At 47.8% G+C, this 24,798-nt stretch overlaps 1 protein-coding gene and 1 non-coding gene across 2 annotated transcripts in view; both read left to right on the forward strand.

The window, feature by feature from the left end:
* Positions 1–19,863, forward strand: part of BEAN1 (brain expressed associated with NEDD4 1) — a gene marked incomplete at its 5' end in the record, with an annotated part of 35,572 nt that extends 15,709 nt beyond the window's left edge. Inside the window, one exon of the mRNA XM_038771831.1 lies at positions 19,497–19,863. Within this exon, the coding sequence (XP_038627759.1) occupies positions 19,497–19,839 (343 nt within the window). The remainder of the gene's footprint in view (positions 1–19,496) is intronic.
* Positions 19,864–24,016: 4,153 nt separating this feature from the next.
* On the forward strand, positions 24,017–24,152 carry LOC119919988. Its single transcript, XR_005447760.1, has one exon. It is a non-coding gene; the product is annotated as a small nucleolar RNA SNORA7 (small nucleolar RNA).
* The last annotated feature ends 646 nt before the right edge of the window (positions 24,153–24,798 follow it).

Genomic DNA, 24,798 nt, shown 5'->3' on the forward strand with positions numbered 1-24,798 from the left:
GGATTAGAACCCATGACCAAAAATCTCCAGTGGCTACCAATCAATCTGTGCATCAGGCAGAAACTCCTCACCCTGGGCTTCAAGGCTCTCCATCACCTCGCCCCTTCCTACCTCACCTCCCTTCTCTCCTTCTACAGCCCAGCCCGCACCCTCCGCTCCTCTGCCACTAATCTCCTCACCGTACCTCGCTCTCGCCTGTCCCGCCATCGACCCCCGGCCCACGTCATCCCCCGGGCCTGGAATGCCCTCCCTCTGCCCATCCGCCAAGCTAGCTCTCTTCCTCCCTTCAAGGCCCTGCTGAGAGCTCACCTCCTCCAGGAGGCCTTCCCAGACTGAGCCCCTTCCTTCCTCTCCCCCTCGTCCCCCTCTCCATCCCCCCCATCTTACCTCCTTCCCTTCCCCACAGCACCTGTATATATGTATATATGTTTGCACATATTTATTACTCTATTTATTTATTTATTTATTTTATTTGTACATACCTATTCTATTTATTTTATTTTGTTAATATGTTTGGTTTAGTTCTCTGTCTCCCCCTTTTAGACTGTGAGCCCACTGTTTGGTAGGGACTGTCTCTATATGTTGCCAATTTGTACTTCCCAAGCGCTTAGTACAGTGCTCTGCACATAGTAAGCGCTCAATAAATACGATTGATGATGATGATGATGACCTCTGACTTCCAAGCCCGGGCTCTTGCCACTGAGCCACACTGCTTCTCTAATAATAATGGTATTTGTTAATCGCTTACTATGTGCCATGCACTGTTCTAAGTGCTGGGGTAGATACAAGGTTATCAGGTTGTCCCACATGGGGTTCACAGTCTTAATCCCCATTTTACAGATGAGGTAACTGAGGCATAGAGAAGTGAAGTGGCTTGTCCAAAGTCACACAGCTCACAAATGGCAGAGCTGGGATTCAAACCCATGACCTCTGACTCCCAAGCCCATGCTCTTTCCACTAAGCCAAGTGCCAAGCATTCATTCATTCATTCAATCATATTTATTGAGTGCTTTACTGTGTGCAGAGCACTGTACTTAGCACTTGGGAAGTACAAGTCGGTAACATATAGAGAGGGTCCCTACCCAACTGCGGGTTCACAGTCTAGAAGGGGGAGACAGACAACAAAACAAAAACATGTAGACAAGCACTGTTCTAAGTGCTGGGGTAGATACAAGGTAATCAGGTTGTCCCACGTGGGGCTCACAGTCTTAATCCCCAATTTACAGATGAGGTAACTGAGGCACAGAGCAGTTAAGTGACTTGCCCAAAGTCACACAGCTGATAAGTGGTGGAGCTGGGATTAGAACCCATGACCTCTGACTCCCAAGCCCATGCTCTTTCCACTAAACCATGCTGCTTCTAGAGATGATTGGGTGGAGACCTTGAAGGTGACCTTGACCCAGAGGGGAAGAGCGGGGAGCTCCAACTCTGAGTGCCTGAGTCATTTGGCCACTCAGGAGTCTGCTCCCCAACCATTTTGAAATGGCCACATCCCCCGACCAGAGTGGGGAGCCTATTTGTATGGACCCATCATGAAGAAATTCATTTCGGGAGGATGCCTGGGGATGTTAGTAATTTAATTGCTTTGAAGTAGGAGTTGCAAATCACATTTAGATTATCGCAATCTGATTTTGTCCATAGATAATTGTTTCTTACATTTGATTTGGAGTGGGGAGGGGAGGGGGGAGTGAAGAGTGGTTTTTCTCCCTGTCCCGTTAAGCCCTCCGGGCTCTGCCGCCAATGCAGTTTGGTCAATATGTTTTGACAACCTTGAATATCCAAAATTCGCATCCATAAGTGCCCCTCTTGAACGATAAATGACTTTCTAATGAACCCCAAATCAGCAGGGCCTCCGTCAAATTGATTGGACATGAAAAGCTTAAAGAAATGACAGGTGTAAACTATGAAGAGACAGGCTGATCCCATCTCTATGCTCCACAGCCTCTTCCTCACACATTCACAGGTTTTGGCTGTTCTTGTGCCACAAGGGGGAGGAAGCTCCCTCTGTCTCCCTGGGAGAGGGAAGAAGGAAAAGAGAAAAGGGGCTGGTGGTGGACGATGCCTATGGGCCTGCCTGGGCGGGAGGGGAAAAAAACATACTGGTTACCATAGAGACCAGCCACGGATGGCCAACACAGCCACCCCTGGGCTGTCGTTGCGGCGTGGAGATCCGTGACTAAGCCCACTGTGGCCTAGGGCCGAGTGGCCACCAGAAAAACATTTCTTTCTGGACTACGAGTAAGGAACCCCACGTCTTTTACTCCTTGTGTTTGTTTCCCTGAAAAGAGCTCTGTAACATAGTAGGGCCCAGGATCCTGCTCGATACACAGTAAGCATCTGGGATAGCACTTCATACACAGAAGGCACACGGTCCCTGCCCTAAAAGGACCTTACAATCTAATGGAGGAGATGGTTAGACAAACAGAAATGATTTACAGTTAATAGAAGCCAGAGGAAGACAAGGAGAAAACAGGAAACGGAACAAACACATCGGGACAAAGAAGTTGAATAGACAAGTGAATGTAGAGATGAATATAGAAAAACCTTTACATATAAAGAAATAAAATTATACATGCTGAGGCAAGGATTAAAGTCCACAATTGTGAAAGGTGGGTGTTGGTCTATAGTCTAGTGGAAAGAGCCTGGATCTGGGAGTCAGAGGACCTGGATTCTCATCCTGGCTCTGCCACCTGCCTGCTGTGGGACCTCGGGCAAGTCATTTCACATCTCCATACCCCTGTTTCCTCATCTGTAAAATGGTGATGAAATAACAGATTTCCCCCTCCTACTTAGACAGTGAGACCCACATGGGACAGAGACTGTGTCTGACTTGATGTCTTGTCACTACCCCCATGCTTAGTCCAGTGCTTGACACATAATAAATGCTTAACAAATACTACAATGCATTATTATTTTACTATTGTTATTATTATTATTAGTCCAATGTGACTGTGGTGTTGGGAGTTAATTAAGGTAATTCTCCTGGAGAAGGTGAGAGAAATTCCACCACAATGCCCTGCTGCTCTTAGATTTATCATCACCCTTGTCTCTCATACTGTTTTTATGTTTTCATTGCTTCTTCTTTTCTTTTTTTTATGGTATTTGTTAACCACTTACTATATGCCAGGCACTGTATTAAGCACTAGGGTAGAGACAATCTAACCAGGTTGGACAGAGTCCATGTCCCACATGGAGCTCCCAGTCTTAATCCCCATTTTATAGATGAGGTAACTGAGGCTCAGAGAAGTGCAGTGACTTACCCAAGGTCCCACAGCAGACAAGTGATGGAGCCGGGATTAGAACCCAGTCCTCTGACTCCCAGGCCGATGTTCTTTCCGTCAGACTATACTGTTACCTTTTGCATTTGTTGCCAATTCCCTCACACTTTTGTTCCCTTTTGTTCCCTGGCTCCTTCAGGGCCAGGGACCATGTCTAATCAATCCTTGTGTGGGCACTTGTTTTCCAGCCCTTCGTACAGCACTTTGCACACAGTAGGCACTTAATTGATATTATTACTGCTAGTGCTGCCATCTTCACACACTTCACTGAGATGGCACGGCCACTTTTCAGCTGTGTGACTTTGGGCAAGTCGCTTAACTTCTCTGTTCCTCAGTTATCTCATCTGTTAAATGGGGATTGAGACTAAGAGTCCCACATGGGACAACCTGATTAACTTGTATCTACCCCAGCGCTTACAACAGTGCTTGGCACATAGTAAGCACTTAACAAATACCATCATTATTATTATTACCATTATTCTTCTTCTATGGGCCTCCATTACCTCATCTGCAAAATGGGGATGCAGACTGTGAGCCCCATGTGGGGCACTGATTGCATCCACCCTGATTATCTTCTTTCCACCCCAGTGATTAGTATAGTGCCTGGCACATAGTAGGTGCTTAACAAATACCATAAAAAAGTCATTTGATCAGTGGCATTTACCGCATGCTTACTGTGTGCAGAGAACTGGACTAAGCTCTTGGGAGAGTGCAATACAACAGAGTTGGTAGACACATTCCCTGCCCACAGCAAGCTTTCACTCAAAAGGGGGAGAGAGATATTAAATATGTAATTTATATTAATGTAAATATATATTTATTAATCTCTTGAATGTTATGTTGAAATTCTTGGTTTCCCAGCAGTCTGCCTAGCCCTGGATCTCTTCTGCCTCTTGCACAAACTCCTTAATTTGATCTGTGTGTTACCACGCAGGTTTCTGAAAGCCTCATTCCTGTCTGAGGCCTGGAGTGCTATAAGATGTTATTGGTGCAGTAGGTGTTTCACTCCAAGTAAACTTTTAGCTCTGAGTCATTTGCATGGACCCCTTGCAGCCACCTTGAGCACTTTAGTTAGGATCAATTTTCATTAGCCACTTATTTACACACTTATTTATCTGTGGATTCACTTTTCCTGGTTCTTTTCCTCCTGTTGCCATTCTTTCTAAATTATTTATGTCTCCTTGTCTTCTAGATTAGATTGTAAACCCCTCATTCATTCATTCATTCAGTCGTATTTATTGAGCGCTTACTGTGTGCAGAGCACTGTACTAAGCGCTTGGGAAGTACAAGTTGGCAACATATAGAGACGGTCCCTACCCAACAATGGGCTCACAGTCTAGAAGGGGGAGACAGACAACAAAACAAAACATGTGGACAGGTATCGTCACCAGAATAAATAAAAATAAAGCTAGATGCACATCATTAACAAAATAAATAGAACAGTAAATATGTACAACTAAAATAGAGTAATAAATCTGTACAAACATATATACAGGTGCTGTGGGGAGGGGAAGGAGGTAGGGCAGGGGGGTGGGGAGGAGGAGAGGAAAAAGGGGGCTCCATCTGGGAAGGCCTCCTGGAGGAGGTGAGCTCTCAGTACGACATTGAAGGGAGGAAGAGAGCTAGCTTGGCGGATGTGCGGAGGGAGGGCATTCCAGGCCAGGGGGAGGACGTGGGCTGGGGGTCGACAGCGGGACAGGCGAAAATGAGGTACAGTGAGGAGGCTAGCGGCAGAGGAATGGAGGGTGTGCATTGGGCTGTAGGAGGGGAGAAGGGAGGTGAGGTAGGAGGGGGCGAGGTGATGGAGAGCTTTTAAGCCGAGAGTGAGGAGTTTTTGCTTGAGGGAAGGGAATGTGTTCTTCTGTTTCTAGTGTACTCTCCCAAGTGCTTAGTACTTAGTAGTGGCCTGCTCGGTACATACCACTGATTGAGACCACGAACCAGAAAATAATAATTGTGGTATTTGTTAAGCACTTTCTGGATGCCAAGCACTGCACTAAGCCCTGGAGTCCCACGTGGGGCTCACATTCTGAGTAGGAGGGATCACAGTGTGACAGGCCTAGTGGCAAGACCCCAGGCTTGAGAGTCAGAGGTGGTGGGTTCTAAACCCATTTCTGCCACTTGTCTGCTGTGTGACCTTGGGGGAGTCACTTCACTTCTCTGGGCCTCAGTTACCTCATCTGGAAAATGGGGATTGAGACTGTGAGCCCAATGTGGGACAGGAACTGTGTCCAACCTGATTATTTTGTATCTACCCCAGCGCTTGGAACAGTACTTGGCACATAGTAAGTGCTTAACAAACACCATAACAATAATAATAATTATTATTATTATTAGAGCTTTCCATATAATACTAATAATAATTGAGGTATTTGTTAAGCATTTGCTCTGTGCTTAACACTGGGGTAGATACAGTACAATCAGATAAATGCAGTCCCTGTCCCACTTGAGGCTCACAGCCTAATGGGGAGGGAGAACAGATATCAAATTCCCATTTTACAGATGAGGGAACTGAGTCTCAGAGAAGTGAAGTGACTTGCCCAAGGTTTCGCAGCAAGCAAGTGGCAGAGCTGGGATTAGAACCCAGCTCTCCTGACTCCCAGTTATGTGTTCTTTCCAGTAAGCCACGCTGCTTCTCTCTGCCCTAGAGTGCCTGGAGTGTCCCAAGCAGCAACTACTCCCTACCTGGATGTACCTTTGTAAGCATTACCTCTTCAGTGAAGATGGATCCAGCTCTCCCCAGGATCACTAAATTGGGAACCATCTCTGTAAACTCGTTGTGGAGAGGAAATGTGTCTACCACCTCTGTTGTACTGTAGTCTCCCAAGTACTTAGTACAGTGCTCTGCACACAGTAAGCACTCAGTGAATACCATCGATTGATTGGTTGGCCAGTGGCAATGTGGAACTTTTCCCAAGAGCCTCCTGTAAAATCCATTCAGGCCTTTCTGAGGCTGGCACCCCAGAGCCCCACTTTCTGCTCTGACCTTTACCTTTGGGTCACTCTTGGCTCTGGGGTGATAGGCATGGCCTCTTTCCTGGAGAAGCTTCCAGTCTACTATGTGCAGAGCGCTGTACTAACACTTGGGAGAGTACAATAGAGTTGTTAAACACAATCCCTGCCCTTGAAGAGTTTACGGTCTTCTGTGTCTAGACCACTGTACTAAGTGCTTGTGAGAGTAAAATAAAGTTAGTAGACATGATCCCTGCCCTTGAGGATCTTACAGCCTAGTGGCATTTGTCCATCTGGGGGCATTTCATCTGGGGCTACTGTTCCCACAGTAGCAGTAGCAACAGCAGCAGCATGGCTTAGTGGAAAGAGAATAGGTCTGAGAGTCAGAGAACCTGGTTCTAATCCTGCCCTACCACTAATACATGCCTACTGTGTGACCTTGGGCAAGTCATTTTACTTCCCTGGGCCTCAGTTGCCTCATCTGTTCTTCCTCCCCCTTAGACTGTGAGCTCCATATGGGACAGAGACTGCATCTGCCCTGAATATGTTATATATCTACCCCACTATACTATGCTTAGTATAGTGCTTAGCATATAATAAGCACTTAAATAATACACAATTATTATTATTAATCATTATTATTGTCATTATTATTATTATAATGGGCCACCACAGCCAAACTCTTTCTTAGTTGTGCCATCAGGTTTCACAGCAAGGACAGAGATACCGATTCCATTTGCAGGCCTCAGTTAATGGAATGTATTGAGTGCTTACTACTTCTTGCATCAAATCCAGACATGGAGTGCATGCACTTATTATCCTAAGAAAGCAGCCTGGCCTAGTGGATAGAGCATGGGCCTGGGAGTTAGAAGGACCTGGGTTCTAATCCCAGCTCTGCCACTTGTCTGCTGAGAGATTTAGGGCAAGTCACTTAACTTCTCTGTGCCTCAGTTACCTTATTTGTAAAATGGGGATTAAGATTGTGAGCCCCTTGTGGGACATGGACTGTGTCTGACCTGATTAGCTTGTACTACCCCAGCGTTTAGTCCAATGCTTAGCACATAGTAAGTGCTTAACAAATACCTTTTTTTAAAAAAAAAAAAGATCTCAAGTCACCTAAGGATATCAGTCTTGATGACACATGACACACCCTATGGCTGACTCTCTCCCCATGTCAGCAGGTTTACCCCTGCAGAAGAACATGTGTCCATCTATCTCGCCTTCTGAAACCCCACCCTAAGGTCAGATTAGCACAAGGATGGGAGATGGGAATTTGAATTTTGGTGGGAAGGAAGTGATGTGTGCTTCTGGTAGTGTCACCTCCAGTGAAGGGGGTTGAATTAGAGTTAGGAGTTAGGGATGAGAAAAGGGACATCATGCCGTGCTCTGCACTCTAACTCTAGCTTTTTCCACCACTCCTACATCTGCCAGGTATGTTTCTCTGGTTGCAGTACTGTCATTGGTCAGCAAACATAATTGGACTCAGATGGGGCTGAGCCAGGGGTTCTGTTCAGAAGGAACCTAATGGGCAGAGCTGCAAGTCTGAGAAGTTTCAACTGAATAAAAAAAAAAATGTCCTTGCCATGAGTGGCAATGCTCACACCATTTTGTTGTTACTAGTGGGGGGTCTGCTGTCATTTTGACTTCCAACGCTAGACCATGACCACTGATCTCTTCCCACCCCGGCATGGAAGTCACCAAGCAGAACCCAATCAGTGGTATTTACTAAGCGCTTATTCCATGCAAAGACTTTTCCTCTCCTTGTATTGCTTGATATAGCTGTGCCTGCATGTAAGTCTCTTTCTGCAGTGCTCTGTACACAGGAAACACTCAATTAGTACCAATGATTGGTTGATGGATTGACTGAGGGTGATTGGTCAGCTGGGATTTGCCAGCTGTGGCAGGGGAGGTGAGGCCAGGTTTCAGGGGTGAGGTCTACAGGGAGCAGTTTAGCCTTCAGGGAAGGCCGGTAGCCCAAAGTAAAATGGCATCTTTGGGGTGCTCCACGGGGGGTTGTGGGGGGAGGGCCGGGGAGGTCTCCTGTGCCACCTACGTCCAGGTTTTGCAAACCCATCCCATCTCCCTCCGACCACCTCCCACATCAATAGCTGAGGTGGGGGGGAGGAGACAAAGGAATTGTTGCAGGAAGGATATCTGTTGGGTAGAGCCCCTACAGATTCCCACAAAAAGATAATTCCAGCAGAAGTGGGTTACAGGTGTATTGACAATGTAACAATCAACCAATGGTATTTACTGAGCATTTACTGACTCCAGAGCACTGTACTAAGCACTTGGGAGAGGACAATATTACATAATTAGTAGACATGTCCCCTGCTCACAAGGGTACAGATCCAAGTGCAGGGGTGACACGGAAAGGAGCAGGAGTTAGGGAAAATAAGGGCTTCTTATGGTATTTATTGTTTACTGCGTGCCTGGCACTGCAGTAAGCACTGGGGTAGATACAAGCCAATCAGTTTGGACACAGTTCATGTCCCTCATGGGACTCACAGTCTTAATTCCCATTTTACAGATGAGGTAACCGAGGCCCAGAAAAGGTGAGTGACTTGCCCAGGGTCACACAGTAGACAAGTGGCTTAGTCAGAGAAAGTCTTTAACACACCTCAGTTCATTCAATCATATTTATTGAGCATTTACTGTGTGCAAAGCACTGTACTAAGCACTTGGGAGTGTACAATATAACAGACACATTCCTGCCCACAATGAGCTTACAGCCTAGAGGGGGAGACAGACATTAATATAAATAAATAAATTACAGATATATACATATGTGCTGTGGGGATGACAGGGAGGAATGAATGAATAAAAGAGCAAGTAAGAGCAGCACAGAAGGGAGTGGGAGAAGAGGAGAGGAGAGCTTAATCAGGGAAGGCTTCTTAGAGGAGATGTGCCTTCAATAAGGCTTTAAAGTGGGGGAGAGCAATTATCTGTCTGATATGAGGAGGGAGGGCGTTCCAGGCCAGAGGCAGGGTTGTGGGCAAGAGGTCAGCAGCGAGATAGATGAGACTGAGGTACAGTGAGAAGGTTAGCATTAGAGGAACAAACATACCTCAATTGATCCCCAAAGCGATTTTCATCCCTGTACAAACTCTCGTTCATGCCCATTACCTGGAGATTAGATGGCAAATCTCCCTGTGGGACGGGGACTGGGTCCAACCTGTGTCCATTTCGATATGACCCCCAGGGCTTAGCACATAGTACGTGTTTCATAAATGCCATTACTGTTACTGCAATTATGCTGTGGGTGGGGGGGTCCCCAGGGGAGATCATGTAGCCCTGCCCCACTCATTCTCTTCCATTCATCGCTATGGAGAATTCCTTCAAGGAGCTTAGGGAATCCAGCCCTTCTATCCTCCAACATTGGTAGTCTCCAGAATTGCTGCTAATAAACATAGCCGCCTGCTTGTAGAAAAACATATCATTTCTTGGGGCATTTTAGACACCGCTTTTCCTCAGAAAGCCAATGTAGAAACCATCTGTGAGTCACCTGGTCCAGGAGCATGCTAATGGTCTTTTTCTGTCTGCATTCAGTCCACTTTTACCTCAGAAGAAATCTTTAAGCTCTGCCCCCACCAAAGAAACCTTTTCACCCGGCCACCCCCAGCGCAGAAGGACGCTGCCTGACCTTCTCTCACTAAAAGCTTCCCTACGTCTCCCTGGATATTAATGGATGTTCCTCGGGAAAATGACTCTCATCACCACCTTCTGGCTCTGATTCATGCGAATTTCTACCCTTAATATTTAAGCCACCACGATCACAGAAGTGAGAACATCTTCAGGAGACGTGGAAGCATTTCACCCTACAAAAGAGGGTGAAAGCTGTTTTCAGGTGGTCTTCAAAGGCTATAGTGGTCCCCCTCTCCCCTCGCAATTGCCCAGTGATTCCTTCTCCCCCCTCCCCACCCCCGGATCCCACCCCAAGACCGGTCGGGCACGAAGAAGTAGCACTTGGGCTTTTACACTTCATTTGCATTTTGCAGAAAAAGGACAAAGACCTTAAACCAGTTTACCGGGTGGGATTGTATAAGCAAAATCTGAAAAGTAAACAGGTCCCAAGCTGCAAAAATCATTACCACTCAGAGGCCCCAACCATTACTGTGGGGAGAGAGTTTTAATGGAAAAAAAGAGACCATTCATTCAGCTAGCTAATGGGGTGGCATTTAGATTTAGATTCCGCTGAGCCTTAAAAGATTGCTTCGGCCTATGAAACTTACTGCAGCCACCACTCCACTTAATGAAGCAATTATATTTTTAAAAAATTTCTCATAGATTTGGAGAATTTAAACAAAATGCCCTGTATTGATCTCCATGGGTAGTGATGTCTTATTGAGTAGCACGACCCAGGAACTCTGAGGCTCTCAAGACCCAGAACACTCCTGCCTCACCCCCAGCCCACTGTAGTTTTGATGAAGTGTCTAGGAAACAGAGTGTCGCCGATCACCACAGTGATGAGACAAGGAGCTCAGAAACATGAACTTCATCACAGGCACCATTGATTATGTGATTCATTCTGATGCATCAACAAGTGTTTTCACTTCAGGGCAGGCTGATGGTTTAGCTGGAAAAATCAAACCTCTTACGCTTGGACTCCCCCAGCCACTGCCTGGCCACTGTCTCATTCCCAGGAGTCCATTTGGGAGTGGGTGGAAAGGGGTGTCAGCCTTTGTGTAGTAGGATGGTGTAAGAGTTCTCCAAAGGTAAAAGAGTCCCAGCCTCCTTTTGGACCCCACAGCGCCCCTCCCACCCACCCTCCTCCCATTTCCCCGATGCCGGGTGTGATCACTTACAAAAGGTCCAATCTGTCAGTTTGCCTTGGCCTAGCTATTCAATGCCAGCCTGCAGCAGCCCATCTCCTTGCCTCCACCTCTAGGTGGGGTTAGGCTGGGCTGGCTCCCCATTTTCTGAATACTGATCCGTCAATTTCCTCAATTCCCCGCTGTTGGGATCTCTCGAGTGACGCTGTAACCCTGGATTATTTCCTGAGTTCCGTTCTTCATCTATTGCAGTGATCCTAGTGGTGTTTACAGCAGGTCAGTGCTTGCTGCTACTGAAGAGGGCCATCTCCCTCACAGCCATCGATGGCACCCTGACTCCGGCCAGCTGTCTCACAGTGTGGATCGCTGGTCCTGACCTGGGGCAGGGGGCAGCAAGAGAGTGTGGATGGTTCAGTGTGAGCCATCACCACTACCACAAACACAACCCAAGCGCACATCCTGCTGATAGTGGGAAAAGCTAATCATGAGTCAAATGCAAGTAGGTGGCCCAGGGCATTGCAATTTCCCATGAGATTCAGCTAGGGGCACAGTGTCCCTTACCCTCTGGTAGCTTACAATCTGTTGAGGGAGACTGGCAGGCACAGATCATGTACATACAGTGGGAGCAGAAGAAAGACTAGGGATTCAACTAGTGACAGCGAGAATGTGGCACAATGAATGAAAGAAGCTCTGCAGAGCTAGGTTGGTAAACCAGAGAAAGCTTTTAAGTCTTTATTTGCAGGGCAAAGGGGAGCAGGGAGGGAGGAATTATAAACTTCTTTGGGAATTCTGAAAACCACATCCTCACCTCTTTCATTCATTCATTCAATCGTATTTATTGAGCACTTACTGTGTGCAGAGCACTGTACTAAGCGCTTGGGAAGTACAAGTTGGCAACATATAGAGGCGATCCCTACCCAACAACGGGCTCACAGTCTAGAAGGGGGAGACAGACAACAAAACAAAACATGTGGTCATAATTTCAGTGATAGCTGCTTAACTTACTTCTCAGTTTCCTTGACAACAAACTCACCTCTTTGAGAGCCAACAGAGTGAGGGTGAAGATAGTTTTTCCTCAAGAGTCATATTTACATTCATTCTGTGTTCATTCATTCATTCATTCAATAGTATTTATTTGGTGCCTACTGAGTGCAAAGCACTGTTCTAGGTCCTAGGCAGAATAAAACAAAAGCAGAAGGCTGTCCCTGCCCACAAGGAACCTACAATTTAATTGGAAAAACAAGCAGACATAAATTGTGAACGTACAATGAAGTCAGAAGGAAAATCTCCATAGAATTGCTTATAGCAAGAGTTTGGAAAATCAAATAAAGGTATAAATAAATGGAGTGTGTATATTGAACATTCATCAAGGAAGGCTTCCTGGAGGAGGTGGGATTTCAGAAGGGCTTTGAAGATGGGCAGAGCTGTGGTCCGATGGATATGAAAGGAAAAGGAATTCTGGGTATGGGGGGGGGAAGTTCATGAGCAAGGGGTCAAAGGCAAGAGAGTGAGACATACTAGAAGGTGAGCTTGGGAGTAACAGTGAGTCTGAAAGAAAGGAGCTGAAATGTAAGGAGAGAGCTGGTGGACAGTCTTGAAGCTGATGGTCAGGAGTTTCTGCTCGAAGTGGAGGGAGATTTGGAGTCATTGGATGTTTCGAAGAGGGAGGGCAGTGATGCACACTGAGCAGCATTTTAGGAAGATGATATGAGCAGCAGTGTGGAGAGCAGACTGGAGAGGGGAGAGGTTTGAGGGAGATGAGCGAATAGACTGATGCAGTAGCCTAGCCTGGAGGTGCTGGAGATTTGGACCACAGGGGAGGGGGGAGGGGAGGGGGGTGGAGGAAGGGATGGAAAATTATTTATTTATTCATTCATTCAATTGTATTTATTGAGTACTTACTGTGTGCAGAGCACTGTACTAAGCGCTTGGGGAGTACAAATTGGCAACATATAGAGACAGTCCCTACCCAACAATGGGCTCACAGTCTAGAAAAATCTGTTTTCTCTGAGAATTTCAGGCCAAACCATCCAGTTGGCAAAGAACCCAGACTGTGAGCTCAGGCAGGGGCTCTCTCAAATCAATCAATCAATCAATCAATCAGTCAGTGGTATTTACTTACCATTACTGTGTGCAGAGCACTGTACTCTGGGCCTGGTAAAGTACAATACAATAGAGTTGGTAGAGACAATCCACAAGGAGCTTTCAGTCTAAAGAAAACAACTTGGATAATATGATCTGCTTTCTTCTAATCAGCTTGCCCCGGCTTTAGTGAGACAACTCGTTGCTGATATGGAAGGTAGGTAGGTAAAGAGTATTTATTAAGTAGACACTGGGTGCCATGTACTCTACTAAGTGCTTGGGAAAGTACCACAGAAGCATTAGCTACATTCCCTGCCCACAAAGAACTCACACTGTAATATGGGGTGGGAACAGGCATAAAAACATTTACAAATAGGGTAATTCTACTAAATAAATTGACTGCACGATTGATCATACAAATGATTATGGCATTCGTTAAGCACTTACTATGTGCCAGGCACTGTACTAAGCACTGAGGTGGATACAAGCAAATCAAGTTGGACAAAGCCCCTGTCCCACACAAGGCTCACAGTCTCAATCCCCATTTTAAAAATGAGGTAACTGAGGCACAGAGAAGTGAATTGACTAGCCCAAGGTCACCCAGCAGACAAGTGGTGGAACCAGGATTAGAACCCATGACCTTCTGACTCCCAGGCCCATGCTCTATTCACTACACCATGCCGCTTCTATACATATGTACCTAAGTGCTGAAGGAGGGTATAAATAAATATCTATATAAGGACTAGGGGTGGCTAATGGCTTGCAGTGACTTGGGATTTTGGGAGTTAATCAGGGGAGGTTTGTTGGAGGTGGTGGGATTTCCTAAGGACTTGGAAGGTGGGGAAATCATCCAAAACAGAACTCCTTATTTCCCCCCACCCAAAACTTGCCCTCCCCCGTCTTTCCCATTACTACAGATAATACCACTATCCTCCCTACCACACAAACCTGTAATCTTGGTGTTGTCCTCGACTCATTGTCTCTTATTCCACCACATTTTCCAATGTATCACCAAATCCTGTCAGTTCCATCTTCACAACATTGCCAAAGTCCACCTTTTCCTCTCAATCCAAACTGCTACCACACTTATCCACCCCCTTCTCCTCAACACGCTATCTGACCTTGGCTTCACAGACTCCGTCCTCTCCTGGTTCTCCTCTTATCTCTCTGGTCGTTCTTTCTCAGTCTCTTTTGCAGGCTCCTCCTCCCCCTCCCATCCTCTTACTGTGGGGGTTCCCCAAGGTTCAGTGCTTGGTCCCCTTCTGTTCTCAATCTACACTCACTCCCTTGGTGACCTCATTCGCTCCCACGGCTTCAACTATCATCTCTACGCTGATGACACCCAGATCTACATCTCTGCCCCTGCTCTCTCCCCCTCCCTCCAGGCTCGCATCTCCTCCTGCCTTCAGGACATCTCCATCTGGATGTCCGCCCGCCACCTAAAGCTCAACATGTCAAAGACTGAGCTCCTTGTCTTCCCTCCCAAACCTTGTCCTCTCCCTGACTTTCCCATCTCTGTTGACGGCACTACCATCCTTCCCGTCTCACAAGCCCGCAACCTTGGTGTCATCCTCGACTCCGCTCTCTCATTCACCCCTCACATCCAAGCCGTCACCAAAACCTGCCGGTCTCAGCTCCGCAACATTGCCAAGATCCGCCCTTTCCTCTCCATCCAAACTGCTACCCTGCTCATTCAAGCTCTCATCCTATCCCGTCTGGACTACTGCACCAGCCTTCTCTCTGATCTCCCATCCTCGTGTCTCTCTCCACTTCAATCCATACTTCATGCTGCTGCCCGGATTATCTTTGTCCAGAAACGCTCTGGACATATTACTCCCCTCCTCAAAAACCTCCAATGGCTACCGATCAATCTGCGCATCAAGCAGAAACTCCTCACCCTGGGCTTCAAGGCTGTCCATCACCTCGCCCCCTCCTACCTCACCTCCCTTCTCTCCTTCTACTGCCCAGCCCGCACCCTCCGCTCCTCCACCACTAATCTCCTCACTGTACCTCGCTCTCGCCTGTCCCGCCATCGACCCCCGGCCCACGTCATCCCCCGGGCCTGGAATGCCCTCCCTCTGCCCATCCGCCAAGCTAGCTCTCTTCCTCCCTTCAAGGCCCTGCTGAGAGCTCACCTCCTCCAGGAGGCCTTCCCAGACTGAGCCCCTTCTTTCCTCTCCCCCTCGTCCCCCTCTCCATCCCCCCGTCTTACCTCCTTCCCTTCCCCACAGCACCTGTATATATGTATATATGGTTGTACATATTTATTACTCTATTTATTTATTTATTTATTTATTTTACTTGTACATTCCTATCCTACTTATTTTATTTTGTTGGTATGTTTGGTTCTGTTCTCTGTCTCTCCCTTTTAGACTGTGAGCCCACTGTTGGGTAGGGACTGTCTCTATGTGATGCCAATTTGTACTTCCCAAGCGCTTAGTACAGTGCTCTGCACATAGTAAGCGCTCAATAAATACGATTGATTGATTGATTGATTATCCAAGCCCTTATCCTATCCCACCTTGACTACTGTGTCTGCCTCCTCACTGACCTCCAGCCTCCTGTCTCTACACTCCAGTCCATACTTCACTCTGCTGCCAAGATCATTTTCTACAAAAACGTTCAGTCCATGTATCTCCACTCCTTAAGAACCTCCAGTGGTTGCCTATCCACCTCCGCTTCAAACAGAAGCTCCTTACCATTTGCTTTAAACCACTCAATCGCCTTGTCCCCTCCTACCTTATCTCACTGATCCACACCTATCCACACTATCCTATCCACACAACCAACACCTCTAGCACCAGTTTACGCACAGTGCCTCATTCTCTTTTATCTTGCTGCTGACCCCTTTTCTACATCCTACCCCTAGCGTGGAATTCCCTCTCCCTCCATGTATGCCAGACCATCACTCTCCCCACCTTCAAAGCATTATTAAGGTCACATCTAATAATAATAATGGTACTTGTTAAGCGCTTACTATGTTTCCCAAGCACTTACTACAGTGCTCCGCACACAGTAAGCACTCAATAACTACGATTTAATGAATGTGCAAAGCACTGTTCCAAGCACTGGGGAAGATACAAATCAATCAGGTTAGACACAGTCCCTGCCCAATATGGGGCTCACACTATTAATCCAAGAGGCCTTCCTCAATTAAGCCCTCTTTTTCCTGGCTCACTCTCCCTTCTGCATCATCTGTGCACTTGGATCTGTGACCTTTGGGCTTTTGATATTAGCCCCACCTTCAACCCCACAGCACTTATGTACATATTTTTAAATCACATTATAAATTACAAATTCATATTGATGTCTGTCTCCCCCTCTAGAATGTAAGCTTGTTCTGGGTAGGAAACTTGTCTACCAACTCTGTGGTATTGTACTCTCCCAAGTGCTTAATACAGTGCTCTGCACATAGTTAGCTCTCAACAACAATAATAATAATAATAGTGGTATTTGTTAAGCACTTAATATGTGCCAAGCACTGTTCTAAGCGCTGATGTAGATACAAGGTAATCAGGTTGTCCCACGTGGGGCTCACAGTCTTAATCTCTATTTTCCAGATGAGGTCACTGAGGCACAGAGAAGTTAAGTGAGTTGCCCAAAGTCACATAGCTGATAAGTGGCGGAGCTGGGATTAGAATCCACGACCGCTGACTCCCAAATTCGTGCTCTTTCACTAAGCCATGCTGCTTCTCTAAGCGCTGGCGTAGATATAAATTAATCGGGTTGGACACAGTCCATACCATTGAAGATAACAATGATGATGATGACAAATAGAAGGAGAGGGAGTCCCAGGACTGTGGAACAGTGTGAACAAAGGGATAGAGGCCGGATAGGAGGAGTAGGGCCAGGGTATGGAGCTCACAGTAGGGGGTGAGGACTGAGTTCATCGGAGAGGGGGTGTGAGTGAGAAGGCAAGTTAACAGGTTGTGATAGGTGTGAGTCTGTCTCTGACAGGATGCTTGGAGGAACCATGTGCTGGTCGCCCTCCTAGACAACCATCCTCATGCTTAGGGATGGGCCATCCAACTCTCCCCTCTCCATCCCTGACCCTCCCCCAGTGACCAAACATAGATCATCCCACCCCTGTCTTTCCCCTCTAGATCCCTGACTCTCCCCACTGTGACTCAGCACTGACCATCCAACTTCCCTATCTCCTCCCTCTTTATCCCTGCCTTCTCCTCCAGTGATCCAGAAGGGCTGCTCATCCATAAGTCTGCCTAAACCACTCAGGAGCTGCCGGTGCCTACGGCCACCCAGCTTCCTGGCGGAATAGGTTCCCTGGGTTTAACCACCCTTTTAGGGGAAGAAGTGTTTCCTTGTCCTTGGTTTGAACCTGCTACCCTCCAGTTCCAAGGGGTGCCCCTCACCCAGCTGGAAGGGGGCAGGGATTTGGGAAATAGAAATTCCATGTTCACACTTCATCCTGGTTTTGTAGAGTTTTGCAGACTGCTTGTTTGTTTTCTCCAAAGCATCGGATTGGATCTGAATGCTCAGTGGAAAGAGCACGGGCTGGGGAGTCAGAGGTCATGTGTTCTAATTCCACTCTGCCACATGTCTGCTGTGTGACCTTGGGCAAATCACTTAACTTTTCCGAGCCTACCTCATCTGTAAAATGGGGATGAAGACTATGAGCCCCAGGTGGGACAACCTCATCACCTCGTATCCCCCCAGAGCTCAGAACAGTGCTTCGCACAGAGCAAGCACTTAACAAATGCCATTATCATTATTATTATTATTATTTTGTCACTACTTTTTTGGATCCTCAGGGCAAAATATCTGGTGTTTCCGCACTGCCTCATCTTCATTCCACATCCTCTCCCTCCCCATGCTCAGAAATTAGTCTCATCTACTTGGAGCCCTGTTCATCAGGGTTTGGGGGACACCGAAGAAAGGAAAAGGGGAGATTTGAGCATCTCCGGCACTGGAGGCTGTGCATTCGTTGCTGCCTAGCACTGGGTTCATCGCTGCTCTCTGCTCTCAAGGGGTCCCTGCCCCCCTCCTCTCCCAGCACTGGGCCCATCACAAACGGCCCCAAGGCTTGGGTCACCAGCCCAAGTAACATGCCGGCTAGTTTAGAAAGGACCCTATTAATCAATCGTATTTATTAGAAGGTGCAAGAGAGAATCTAGGGCGGTGAGGGCAGTGTGACCTCTGACCTCCTTCACAGGATGGGATGGGTAGAGACAGGAAGGGGCGAGGAAGGGTGGGAAGAGATGGGGCCGGGGGATGGTTCCCGTCTCACAAGCCCGCAACCTTGATGTCATCCTCGACTCTGCTCTCTCGTTCAACCCACACATCCAATCCGTCACAAAAACCTGCCGATCTCACCTCCACAACATCGCCAAGATCTGCCCTTTCCTCTCCATCCAAACAGCTACGTTGCTGGTTCAATCTCTTATCCTATCCCGACTGGATTACTGCATCAGCCTCTTCTCTCATCTCCCATCCTCCTGTCTCTCCCCACTTCAGTCTATACTTCACTCTGCTGCCCGGATTATCTCTGTACAGAAACGCTCTGGGCATGTTACTCCCCTCCTCAAAAATCTCCAGTGGCTACCAATCAACCTGCACATCAGGCAGAAACTCCTCACCCTCGGCTTCAAGGCTGTCCATCCCCTCGCCCCCTCCTACCTCACCTCCCTTCTCTCCTTCTCCAGCCCAGCCCACACCCTCTGCTCCTCTGCCGCTAACCTCTTCACTGTGCCTCCTTCTCGCCTGTCCCACCATCGACCCCCAGCCCTGTCCTTCCCCTGGCTTAGAATGCCCTCCCTCCACACATCCGCCAACCAAGCTCTCTTCCTCCCTTCAAAGCCCTACTGAGAGCTCACCTCCTCGAGGAGGCCTTCCCAGACTGAGCCCCCTTTTTCCTCTCCTCCTCCCTATCGCCCCACCCTACCTCCTTCCCCTCCCCACAGCACTTGTACATATTTGTACAGATGTATTACTCTATTTATTATTTTACTTGTACATATTTACTATTCTATTTATTTTGTTAATGATGTGCATATAGCTTTAATTCTATTTGTTCTGATTATTTTGACACCTGTCTACGTGTTTTGTTTTGTTATCTGTCTCCCCCTTCTAAACTGTGAGCCCGTTGTTGGGTAGGGATCGCCTCTATATGTTGCCGACTTGTACTTCCCAAGCGTTTAGTACAGTGCTCTGCACACAGTAAGCGCTCAATAAATACGATTGATTGAATGAATGAATGAATGGATGAATGGGAAGGGCTGGCCTGGTTTCGCAGGAGCTGAGAGGTGCAAACTCCGATCCAGGGGAGTTTTCTGACATTCGCTGGAGAGCCAGATCTCCTAACCTTAGCAGAGACAGCAAGTCATTCCGCCCTGTGGCCATCCAACACTGCACCTTGGACCGGACTGCCTCTAAAAGAGAATCTGTTTTCTTGCAGCTACGATGAATGCGTGGGACCAGGTGCCATGCAAATCCCCACGGACGACCCTCCGCCTTACTCTCTGACCGACCCCGGTCAGAGGATTGAGCTGCCGGTAGGTATTGGCCCCAGGCCGGGAATGGCTTTGGGGGAGCCCGAATGGGCCTCCAACTCGCCAGGCTGCCGTCCCGGAGGGCAGCCCCCCGTTTCTGCCATTTCCCGGGCCCGATGCCCCCTGGAGACCGTGCCCCCCTACGAGATGGTCGTCCGTGACCAGAGCCGCCCGATTCCGCTGATGCCGCGAGATGCTCCGAAAAATTCCAACCCCGAATATCTGAATCTCTTCAACAGAATCATCTGAAGGACCCCTGTTCCCTGTCCTCTACGAAGGCGTAAAAAAATCCAAACAAAAAAAAAAAAAAAACAAACCCCCCCCCCCCCCCCCCAAAACCCGAGACGCGGCAGGGGGAAACGAAAAAGTAACATTTGATCTACCCAGGGACATTTTATTGGCTTCACAGCTCCTAAAAGGCCGGAAAGAAAATCGGGGGGAGGGGAAAATAGGGAGGGGGAAGGGGTGGGGGCTGGTTAGTTTGCTTTATCCCTTCCAGTGAATTTTGAAAGTTGACCCAATCCAGGCGGTCAGGACGTGACTCCCCATTCGGTGACCGCTGAACGTCACCACAAAAGCAGAGGTCCCAAGGCAAAATTATCTGCAAGAAATCGTTTTCCTTTCCGATGAGTTTGAGAGGGATAAACCAAATCTTCTCCTGCCCCCGCCACAAGCGGGGGCCACGGGGGACTCGTCCCTCTCTCCCCCCACTCCCCACGGCCCCCATCCCGGGCTCCGACCGATCGCTCTGCCCAGCCGGGAGTGCTCCCGATGGCCGAGCTACGACGTCGGAGCCCGGGATGCAATTCATTCTCGGCCTCCGGGGGGATCCGGGTGCTCCGCTTTACCGACCCCGCTTCCTGTGCCATGCTTTTCTCGGCCTTTAGACTCAGTCCGTCGCTCAGTCAAGTCAGTCAGTCAATCAGTGTCGCGATGGTAATTGTTTCAACGTGGAGTAAATAATAGATGCTGCCGCTTCACGTGGACCCTGGTGATTCATTCCAAATGTGCACTGGGCAAACTCTCCTCTAACCGCCCAGGGCCATGGTGCCTACCACTCGCCCTTCCCCAGCTCCCTGCGACTATTTCCAGCCCCGTCCCCTCCCCAGAGCGCCGGGAGGCGAGAGGGTCTGGGGTCGGCCCCCGCGGCCCAGATTAAATTCCCATTTTAGACCTCGGGGAGGCTGGAGCCTCCGGCGGTGAAGGCTCCAGGCTGCTTGGGCCTGAATCCAAAAAGAAGGTTCTGCTGCCTAGGCAAGGCGCTTAATTTCACCCTGGATTTTTCGGTGCTGGGAGCGGGAAGGAGATTGGGGTAGCTTTTCCTCTCTAGCCGGGGAAGGTGACCACTCCCGGTGAGAAAGGCTCTTTGCTCTCGGAGGGATCGCTCGCGAACATGGAGGGCGGCGGCGTCTTCGGGGTGAACGGCTTTTGGCTCCCCTTCGAAGGCCCCTCGGCATCGCCCCTCCCCCCCCCTCCTGACCGTCCGGATTGAGGGTCGCCGTGGCCCCTGCAGAGCACCCAAAAAGCCTGGGAAGCAGATCCACTTCACAGCCCCTGCAGCTCCGGGATGGTTTCTGCTCTGGGGAGCGCCGGCTTACTGACTCGATTTAGTGTGGACGCAGCGTGGGGGCATACCTCTGCTCCGAAGTCACCCTCAAGGACTCTAGGTCCGAAGAATCGCTGCGTTCAATAGCCTCTTTGAAACCAACATCCCAGTTACCACTACGGAGACAGCACAACCTAGTGGGAAGAGCATGGGCTCGGGAGTCAGGAGGCCCGGGCTCGAAGTCCCAACTCTAGTCTTGGCCTGCCGTGTGACCTTGGTCAAGTCATGTCACCGCTCTGGGCCTGTTTCCTCATCTGTAAAATGGGAATAAAATCCCGCTTTCTCCCTCCTTCTTAGGCTGTGAGTCCTGTATGGGACAGGAACCGCGTCCGATCTGGTCATCTCGTATCTACCCCAGTGTTTTGTACAAGGCCACAGTGCTTAATAAAGACGGTCATTATATTAACATCAAATGGAGGAGGTGGGTAGTGTTTCAAGAAACAGCTCAGATCTTAACTTCTGAGAGTCTGCTAGGGCCTAGGAGATTCTAAAATCTCTCCCAGCATGTCTTCTCCACCCAAGCAACTCAGACTCCTACAGAATGTTTTAAAATGATAGACTGTCTATCCATTCCCTCAACATTTTCTAGCATCCTCTTTCCAACTCTGATGAAGGGCTAATCTCTTTTTTAAGTGGTTGGATAACATGAATGACAATTTTATATTTTATTTTCCTGTAGTGAAGAAAGTTTCCCCAGTGCAGAGCCAGCAGCTCTTCACACACACCCTTCACAACCCAAATCAAACTAGGTATACTAGGGATTGTTTACATATTGTCTGTCACCTTTGTAGGGTACTATTTTGTAAGAAGTAAAGTGTCTGCTTGCCATACTGGACCCATTGGAAAAGCCATGTCAAGGTTTAGTTCCTTTGCAAAAATATGTTCAGCGTCTGGGCTGCAGAAACCCAGGGAACCAACCGATGACCAAAAAAACATAAATGCAGATCACCTTGGGAGCTGAATATGCTTTTCCACCCTGGATGAGGTTCCATGTAAATAATAATTGTATTGTTTCTCTGCTCTAAATCAATAATTCTGGATCATCATAATGGGGGCCAAAAATGCAGTCCTTCTCAAAAGAAATTTAGAGCTGAGGACCAACTTGTTTTTTCATGTTATATTTGAAGCAGAGGGAAGTGAAAATGTCCTTAAGTGAGCAAATGATATTTTTCCAGCACTTCTTGACTTGTGAAAATTTGAATTTCTTAGCAGGAGAGTGTTTTATTGCTCAAAGTCATTTTGCAACTTGTAATACACTAGAAATGATGGGTTGTTTTGTTTTTTGGGGTTTTTTTTACTTAATACCAAGTGAAACAAGGTGACATTTTTTCAGACTGGTAAACACATCCGTTAATGAAGCCAACTGATTCGTTGTCCTGCTTTAAGTGGCACCAACTCCCGTGATGTTCAGGACAGAGCAGTTTTTTAAAAAGCAGTTTTGAAAAAGCAACTTGCAGGTTACAAATGAATTTTCCTACTATTAAAAAAGTGTAATGAGAGGTGACCATCGATTTGCTTTTAAATGTTACAATAAGAGAATTCATCCCTCACCCAGGGCAGCCTTCCACCATCCTGGTTCAGCGCCTGCTTCGGTAAGGGCCGAGAGCAGCCACACTTTGGGCTTTGACTTGCTACACCCACATAGGGAGCCTGGTGTCACGACCCTATGTACCGCACGCAGCCTCCCCGATTCCCAACATAAGATCGCAGCAGCCCTGAGAGCCCCTGATTCAACAGCAGGGATGGAGGGGGAAAGGGAAGATCCTGGTGCCATCTTCTACCTAGAAACCAGAGCAGCCTACCCCGGGTGGGGGAAAGAAAGAAAAAGGGAGAGAGGAGAGAAGCCCTCATGGGGCCAAGAGCGAGCTATAGTTGGAGACCGACTATGTCTCGTGAGCTGGATTCTCCTGGAGGTGCCTAATTAACCCAGACATCTGGCGGCCTTAGATCAATCTGAGCACTTGTCAGTGCTGGGATCCTGTGTCCAACCCCAGGGCCCGAGCTTATAAGATATTAAATATGCTGGTGTTTCTCGCTTAGCCAAACGTGCTGTTCCGCTCCTTAGTGAGGAAACTTTTCTTCTTCGAAATGCTATTGTCCACTGAAGAAGCGAGCCTTTAAAAAGATGAATGTTTCAAGCTTAGAATGTCTCTCTTATTAGTAGACTTGTGCACTCCTGTACTGTTTCTGCATTTCCTCGATCAATGTACAGTATTGGCTTCAACTTCTTACTACTTTTTAGGAATAGTTTTGTTTCAGATACATTCACTTTTCAGGGGAAAAATATTGGTTCCAAGGCACAACACCTTAGCGGTTACATCCTGGATTTGAGCAGCTAAACAACTCATTCTTAGACTTGGACACATTTAATCCACTTTATACACCTACTTTGTACTCAAAATTTTCTCAGCAGAGATATTCCCACTCTTTTCTAAAGGGAATAAACATAACCAAATAAACATAGTAGCCTTTGTAGTGTCAGCACAGAAACCAATATGTTAACCTCAAGTTTTGTACCTTTTTCTGTCCAGTTTAGTCTGTGAACTGAGGGAGGGGGGAGGGATCGGGAGTGGGGGAAGGGGACTGAGTTCTTGTGTTACTCTTCTGTTCTGTCAACTGCCTAGCAAAATGGATAATCCGAATTTCTCTACTGTGCTTTTTCTCTCGTTTCTCTGTCTTTGCTGTATCTTGTTGCTATTTTATGCCCACATCCGGCATAAGAATAAAAATCTGCACACAGTGAAATACCTTATTGTTGTGTTCGCTAATGGTCACCCATGGTTCCTGTCAGTCAATGGTATCAATGGTATTTATTTATTGAGCCTCAGAGTGGCACCTGGAGGGTTTTCAGTACTCTACCAGTCTTGACTACGCGAGGGAAAGTCAAGCAGAGGCATATCCATTCCATTCCTAGCTTGGACAACGGCTAGTGAGTGGAAGGCAATCTGCTACAAGTCAAAACTCACCCGTGCTGGGCAGCAGCGGCATGGGAGAAAGTAGAGGGCGGGGGCCTCAAATTTACTGCGCAGAAAGAGGCAATGGCAAACCACTTCCGTATTTTTATCAAGAAAACTCTATGACTACACTACCAGAACGATTGCAGATGGAGGTGGGGGGTTTGGGAGAGATGTGTCCATGGTGTCACTCTGGGTCGGAGACAACTCGACAGCAAAAGACAAGATTTACTGAGCACTTACTTCGTGCAGAACACTGTACTGAGCACCAGGGAGAGTACACTAGAGTTGGTAGATACTGCCCACGGGGACACAGACCTAAAAATTAATTACAAGTAGAGGAAATGGCAGATTGTAAGGATATGGACTAAGTGTTGTGGTGCTGGGGTGAAAATCAAAGTGCTTAAGGGGGTACAGATTCAAGTGCATAGGTGATGCAGAAGGGACAGGAAAAGGTGGGGAAAAAAGGTTAGTGAGGAAAGGATTCTTGGAGGAGATATGCCTTTAGGAGAGCTTTGAAGATGGGGAAAGTGGTGGTCTGTCGGATATGAGGGGGAAAGAGTGTCAGGCCAGAGAGCGAACATAGGCAAGGGGTCAGTGGTCAGAAAGACGAAATCGGAGTGGTGTTAGAGGAGCAAAGTATGGAGG

This window comes from Tachyglossus aculeatus, chromosome X1 (genome assembly GCF_015852505.1).
Source record: "Tachyglossus aculeatus isolate mTacAcu1 chromosome X1, mTacAcu1.pri, whole genome shotgun sequence".
In the NCBI taxonomy this organism is placed as follows: Eukaryota; Metazoa; Chordata; class Mammalia; order Monotremata; family Tachyglossidae; genus Tachyglossus; species Tachyglossus aculeatus.